Source organism: Neopelma chrysocephalum, unplaced genomic scaffold, assembly GCF_003984885.1.
Source record: "Neopelma chrysocephalum unplaced genomic scaffold, ASM398488v2 Primary Assembly neopelma1_329, whole genome shotgun sequence".
NCBI lineage: Eukaryota > Metazoa > Chordata > Aves > Passeriformes > Pipridae > Neopelma > Neopelma chrysocephalum.
Genome location: NW_020897992.1, coordinates 761145 through 768233, shown reverse-complemented (window position 1 = coordinate 768233; position 7089 = coordinate 761145). Strand labels below are relative to the sequence as shown.

At 53.2% G+C, this 7089-nt stretch overlaps 1 protein-coding gene across 4 annotated transcripts in view; it reads right to left on the bottom strand.

The window, feature by feature from the left end:
• Positions 1 to 6900, bottom strand: part of PRPF39 (pre-mRNA processing factor 39) — a 15211-nt gene extending 8311 nt beyond the window's left edge. The window contains exons 1-6 of one of the 4 annotated variants that reach the window (XM_027705390.1): positions 6850 to 6900; positions 3139 to 3491; positions 2646 to 2771; positions 1939 to 2057; positions 1029 to 1196; positions 117 to 279 (exon numbers count right to left, since the gene is read on the bottom strand). In XM_027705390.1, the coding sequence (XP_027561191.1) occupies positions 117 to 279; positions 1029 to 1196; positions 1939 to 2057; positions 2646 to 2771; positions 3139 to 3468 (906 nt within the window). In that variant the 5' untranslated portion in view covers positions 3469 to 3491; positions 6850 to 6900. The other 3 variants (XM_027705393.1, XM_027705392.1, XM_027705391.1) reach the window with 3 other exon arrangements.
• Positions 6901 to 7089: the final 189 nt, after the last annotated feature.

The following is a 7089-nucleotide window of genomic DNA, read 5'->3' as shown; positions in this document are numbered from 1 at the left end:
CTGTGCCAGCCCTAGGGAAGCTGAGTCAGTGCCCCCTGTGCCAGCCCCGGGGGTGCCCTGCAGAGCTGAGTCAGTGCCCCCTGTGCCAGCCCCAGGGGTGCCCAGCAGGCCGTTACCTTGGCGGGGTCGGTGATGTCCTCGGTGCCGCAGGGCAGCTCCTCGGCGGGCTGTTCCTCCCCGCTGTGCCCGTTGGCCGCCGCCAGCTCCCGCCGCAGCTGCACAAACTGCTCCGTGGTCAGGAAGTCCCGGGGAAGGTTGTTCTGGATGTGCTCTTTAAACCTAAGGGCAGCCACAAACAAGTCAGCACCAATTTGGAGGTCGTGGTGCCACTCTCTGCCCGACCAGGGCGCGGCAATAAATTCCAGGGGGGTTCTGCTTTACAGCTCCAGAGCAACACCAGGAGTGCCCCTGCTGCCAACTCACACACCAAACACAACTGTCACCACCCACCAAACACAAAGGGGTCAGGCTGCAAAGAGAAACAGCAGCGTGGGGCACTTGGAAAGCCCTTGCCATGGACAACAGATGGCAAAGGACAAGATGAGTTATAAGGGAAATACTTTATTCCCAAACCAAAAGATCTGTAGAAATAACAGGTAAGACTGTGTGTAATTTAACTGAGGTTGCTGGTTCCCTGCTCACCTCTCCCTACTAAAGCAGAATTCCACTATCTCAAACTTCACCACTATTCCTCTTTGACCAATTTAATTAATGTTTCACCACACGTGGGCATTGCATGAGGAATTAAAGCTCAAAACCACTTATTCTGATTTCTCTTCTTCCTCACAATTCGAAGGCCTGTCTTTATTCCACAGCAGAACCTGTGAATTTACCTGAAACCAAATTCCTAAAATGTGCATCAGTACTTTAAATCAATCAGTCCAACCGTCTCAGTACATCAGTAACCACATAAAGCTGAGTAACCCTTTCAAGTTCTCGTGCTGAGTGAACATTCCCACCTCTCAGAGGTAGCTTAAGGTGTGCTCAGGAAATCCATGGCATTAACCAAGTCTTTGTTTTCCCTTTACCTCTGGAAGTGGTGACTGTAGAGCTGCGTGGGGATTCCCAGGATGCGGTCATAGATGGAGGTAACTTCCCTTAGGTTTCCCTGGTCATTTTCCCAGTTTATATACATTTCCCAGAGTCTGTCAGAACGGAAATCTGTCCCAGCAGCCAGGACTGCATGTTCATAGGCTCTGGAAAAGGAAATCATTTGTTTCTGGATGAGGTGACAGAACAAAGAAGGAAAGTTCTTGCTCTTACTAAAGACTATGAGTATCCTCATTTACTTGAAACTACACTTGTATTAATAATTTAAGTTGTTCCAAGTATTTTCCAGCTATCTGTAGCAAAGTCTCTAAAGAGTCAGAAAGCTCACACTCTTTTTTTTCCATCTAGAACTACCACAACAGCACAAATAAAGGTAATGCCAAAAGCCACTTGCAGGAACACGAGGTATTAGGATAATTCACAATCTTTACCACTTCTCTCTTGTGCAGACTCTAAACCCACTACTGCAGCAGTTTAACACCCAAAAGCTGTGCAGCAACCCTGCAGCTCGGTTCAGTTCCAGTTCAAGTGAGGTTTCTGATCAAACCTTAGCCCAGACTCTTACTGTAACCAGCAGCACTGCCAGCCACAGCACTCAGACACATCCCAGCCACTGAAAACCTCCAAGGAATTAAATTCCAAAAATCTAATGGGTTCCAGTGCTGCACCAAGTATTTCTGAACATCTAGTCTGAAGCTCTCAAGCCACAGCTTTTGCCCCTTGTACCACACTGTGCTGTCTTCCCCCTCCTTATGGAATTTGGCTCCATCATCTCCTGACAGTCCTTAAGGTACCACCAGGCTGTTGTTAGTTTTCCCCTTATCTAAATACATTCATCTGCTCCCACTGCTGTGTAACTGCGTGGATCCCAGCCTGCTCCCAACTCACCCCCGGATGGTACTGTTCGTTTCGGGATCAGCAGGGTCCAAGGTCTCCTTTAGGAAATTTATATAATGTATCCATAGATCAACACTAAGAGGAATTGCCTGAAGCCCTCGGCGATACACCTATGAAGAGAACATGAGCTGTACTTCAAATCCTTAGTGGTGTCCTAAGAGAGAGGCAACACTGTGTTATCCGGTGAACCTTAGAAATACTAATTACTGGAATTTTGTTTAAATAATCTACCATTACCATTCGGGTGGAGGTTGGATAGAACATGGCAATGTTCTGATCTCCACGTGCAGAGTCTTGATCTTCAAAGCGCAGCGGTCCCTGCATTCTGACCAGGTTGTGTGGGCAGGCTTTGGGGTACAGACCATAGGGCACAGACCCATTAGAGCATCATTGACAGCGTCTGACCAAAAATGCAATAAGATGGAGCAATTGTGACCAGCAAACCGACTATATCGCTTTGAAAATGAGTAATAAACGGAAGTGACAGAAAAGCCCTGCCCTACTTGTTAAGCTGCAGTGTAAATACAGAGGCTTGCACTGCAAAGCTTGACAAACTGTAGAGGTTTAACGCACCTGCCAACAAAGAGAGAGAACATTAGCTCCGGATGGCACAGTGTGACACGGGCACACACGGGGCAGGCACGGGCAGCCCGGTGCCAGGCTGGCAGGACTGGCAGGCGTGGTGCTGCCCTACGTACCTCGTCAGACTGCTTCACGTTGTCGTGCCGCTTCTCCAGGTCCGCGTACTTCTTCCAGTACCCGTAGCAGTACGGGTAGTGCGTGAAAAACCGGTCAAAGGCCTTCCTGGCCGCCGGCAAGTGGTTCTGTGGGGAAGGCACAGGGACAGCTGTCAGCCCCTCCTTCCTTCCAACGCACCTCCCGTTATTCACACAGCAATTATTAACACTGCCTTAAAACACTGTGATCTCTGCTGACATCGAGCAACCTGGGCTACGGAAGGTGTCCCTGCCGAGGCAGGATGTGGAACAAGACGGGCTTTAAGGTCCCTTCCCACCCCAACCAGCCTGGGATTTTATGGTTCTATGACAACGCTGGCAAGGGCAGCTGCCTTAAGGCAGCATCTGTGACAGCCTGGTGTCCAATTCTACATTCGCCACTGGAAGCCCATGACTTGTTTTAGTTTGGTTTGTTTATTTTTGGAAGGCTGAGGAGAAAGGGGCAGGTACTAACCTCCTGCTCTACATACTGCAGTAGATATACCCATCCTGTGAAATCCTGGGGATTGTCCTCTACTACTTTCCAGAACTTGTCAAAATCCGGAGGGAAGCCGGCCTCAATGTCCGTGGTCTGTAAGCTCTCAATGTTTGGGATCTCGCTCTCCTGCGTGCTCTCCTCGTTGAGGTCCGGGGAGCTGTCCGGGGACTGCTCCATCTCGGTGACACTCATGATCTCGGTGCTGAAGTCCATGTGCTGCTCCTGGGCCGCGGGCTCGGCGCCGGGCTCGGGGCCATCACTGCTCACTGTGGGCTGCTCCTCCTCCGTGCCCTCGGCGCTCTCCATGGCGCAGGGTGTGATACCAGAGCCTGTGCAAAGCAAACAGCTCAGCGCTCCTGCAGCAAGGGCTCGCCCAGAGCTGGCTGGGAGTGAGCAGCTCAGAGCCTCCCAAGTGCTCCAGGCACCCTGTACTGCACCACAACCCTCATTACATCCCTTCGTGCACGAGCCTTACCCACCACTACAGAAATGTTAGCAGCAGTCAGAGATCTGTACATCTGCTCATGCAAATTGGTGTGGGTTTTCTAAAAGACTATCACAGGGAGCTAATGAGGTGTAAAAGTGGATCATTACACTTTTCCTGTAGGAGTCCAGTGGAAGTTTATTCTAAATAATTATGTTCACATCCCATAGAATCATTCAGGTTGAAAAAGCCCTCTGAGACCGTAAAATCCAAGTTACCCCTGCCGAGGCCACCACTAACCCATGTCCTTAAATTCATTCAGTTCTCTTACTAAGTACAAATCAGTAATTTCTTTGCAAAATAAATAGGTGGTAAAATATATCTTCAGTGCTTGGCTTAAGTGATGACTTTGCAAAGACAAGAATTACTGTCAGCACCAGACTCAGTCCCCCTTGGTGAAGTCCAAATGAGCCAACCAGCACCAGAGGGCCACAGAAATGCTGTCCCTCACACAGCCCCTCACTCCCACCCACACCCTGTGCCAGGCACTTCCTCCCACCCCTCCGGACAGACTCCTTCTTCCTCCAGTCCCTCAGGACAGACTCCTCCTTCCTCCCACTCCTGCCTTTGATCTCCCTGCCAGGAGCCACTGCCCAGCCCTGCCCTCCTGCAGCAGTGCCAGGCCAGCCTGACCTGGCTGTGTGCCACCCTGCCCGCCTGGAACTGGAGCAGGGGGCACTCAGCCCAGCCTTCTCCGTGCCCACCATGGCTAACGGATCCTAGGGAGCAACAACACCCAGAGCACAACAGCTCAGAGCTGGGAGTCCAGCTGGGATAAGGACAGTGGGAGCCTGACACCCTCAAACTCACTGCACCACTCCTGTTCCTTTGGTTTCCTCGGAGGAGGCAGCAAATGCATTTTGCATTTAAAGGCAAAAAGAGAAGTCTCCATCCCACGTCTCTCCAGAGCTCTTTCCTATTGAAAGCCTGAATAGAGAACAGCCAGACCACTGCTTTCACTTCAACAAATATACTGATAAACCACCAGTGAAACAGTAGGAGGAAAATTCTTTACAGAAAGGAAAAATCTCTCTCCCTTGTCTTCAGCAGCTTCAACATCTGGGTAACAGTCCATGTTTTCCCAGGAGTTCACCAAGCCAAGGAACTCCTGCACAATGTTAAAGGGTCCATGTGAGGTACTCTGCTATTTTCTAATAACTGGTTTCTCAAAGTATTTCTGTTCTCCATTGGATACATCAGGTGGGAACCACAGGCTTGGAGCAACCTGGGATAGGGGAAGGTGTTCCTGCCCATGGAAGGGAGTGGAATGGGATAAACTTTAAGCTCCCTTCCATCCAAACCATTCTGGGATTCTATTACTTTGACAATGAACAACATTTCTAAGTTAATACATTACATATCAGAGCAGTATCTGTGCCTTTACCAGTGCAACATGCACAGAGCTGAAGCACTCAAACAGCCACTGCTGTTCAGAGCTTACCTGGGAAGGGTCATAAAATCGAGGGTAAGAGGAGGGTGTGACACAAACAGCAGCCTCAGCACTTGGAAACACAGTTTAGAGGATGTTTACAGCTCTAAAATTTGAGGTAACTAGTGACAGAGGTAACTAGCGACATGATGAGAGGAACCAGCCTCATGCTGTGCCAGGGGAGATTAAGGTTGGATATTAGGAGACATTTTTTCATGGAAAGGGTGGTCAGGTGTTGGAACAGGCTGCCCAGGGCAGTGGTGAGTCCCCATCCCTGGAGGGATTTCAAAGCCCTGTGGATGTGGAACCTGGGGACATGGGGCAGTGGTGGCCTTGGCAGTGCTGGGCAATGGCTGGACTTGGGGACCAACCTTCACGATTCCATGATTCTATGAACAAATGCAACAGTTTTTAACATGAAATAATACAGGGCCTAAACTTATTCTGATGTGTAACAGATGTCTTCCCCCTCCAGCTGATTCAGAAGATGTATTCCAGCTTAAAAAACCAATCCACATGTCGTCAGATTAGGAGGGGAAAAAAGGAAGAGGGAGAAGCAGCACTGGATCACCACACGTGGTCTGAGCTGCACACGAGGTTACAAACTGACTCCAAGTCTGCCTGACAGCTGTTCCAGTCCCGTCCCTGAGCTGGGGCCTATCCCAAAAATCTGACAGCAATCCATGGTTTGAACCAGCCAACGGGACAGGCCATGCCCGGGCTACCAGCTGCTCCAGCCCGGGGAGCTCCGTGGGTGGGCACAGGGCGGGGGCACACCAGGGAAACCTAATTCCAGCGGGTTTTTTACCTTAATTCCAGGGTTTCTCACCCTAATTCCGGACTTTTACCGTAATTCCAGGAGTTTTTACACCACTCAGGCTAAATAACCGAACTGGTGTATCAGACACCTACACACATCGGTATTAAATAATTCACATCAGCATGTTTTATTAACCCTGTTTCCAGCAAAGGACTATTGTACGCAGAACTGCCGCTTATAAACGGGAATGAACCAGCGGGAAACAGGCAAGGAAAGCTCAAAGGGGCAGGAGCGGGATCGCGGGGCCTTATCTGAGCTCTGCCCGTTCCCGGCGCTGATAAGGCGCTGCTGGAACCACCCGGGGCAGGGCCGGGAGTGCCCGGAGCCGCCCGGCCGTGCCAGGACCGGGTTTGAATCACGGAACCCCAAAGCCACTGAGGTTGGAAAAGCCCTCCCAGCCCATGGATCCCCCCTGTGCCCGATGCCCCCCTTGTCCCCCAGCCCAGAGCACTGAGTGCCACGGCCAGGCCTTCCTGGGACACCTCCAGGGCTGGGCACTCCAAACCTCCCTGGGCAGCCCCTTCCAGTGCCTGACCACCCTTCCCACGGATAAATCCCCGCGATGTCCCTCCTGGCGCGGTTGGGGCCGTTCCCTCCCGCCCTCGGCCCCTCTGGGCCCGAGCGAGCGATAACGTCACACACCCGAGCGGGGCCGGCACCGCGCGGCGGCTCTTCCAGCGCAGCGAGCAGGGACACGGGGACACACCAGGGACACACCGCACGACAGGGATCCCCCTAAGGCGGACCCGAGGCCCGGCCGCGGGAGGCGGCGGGGCCCACAGGGCGCATGGCCCGGCCCGGCCCCCGCTTCCCCCCTCCGGCCCGGCTCTCCGCGGCCCGGCTGTCCCCGGCCCGCCGGCCCGCGACCCCTCCCGCCCAGCCCCTCTCAGAGCCCCTCTCACAGCCCCGCTCCCATCGCCCCGCTCCCCTCAGCCCCGTTCCCCTCAGCGGTACCTGTCGGGGCCTCCGCAGCCGCCGCCGGGCCTCGCGCACCGCGCACCGCGCACGCGCACAGCGCACCCCGCGCGCGCGCACCGCCCGCCTCCCGCCGCGCCTGCGCACCAACCGCTACCGCCCCCCCCCCCCGCCTCAGCCCCTTCCCGCCAAATGGCGCCGCTCCCCTCAGGAGCCGGGACGTGGAACTGGACGGAAATTAAACGCATCCCTGCAGGGAAGTAAATACAGCGCTGTACC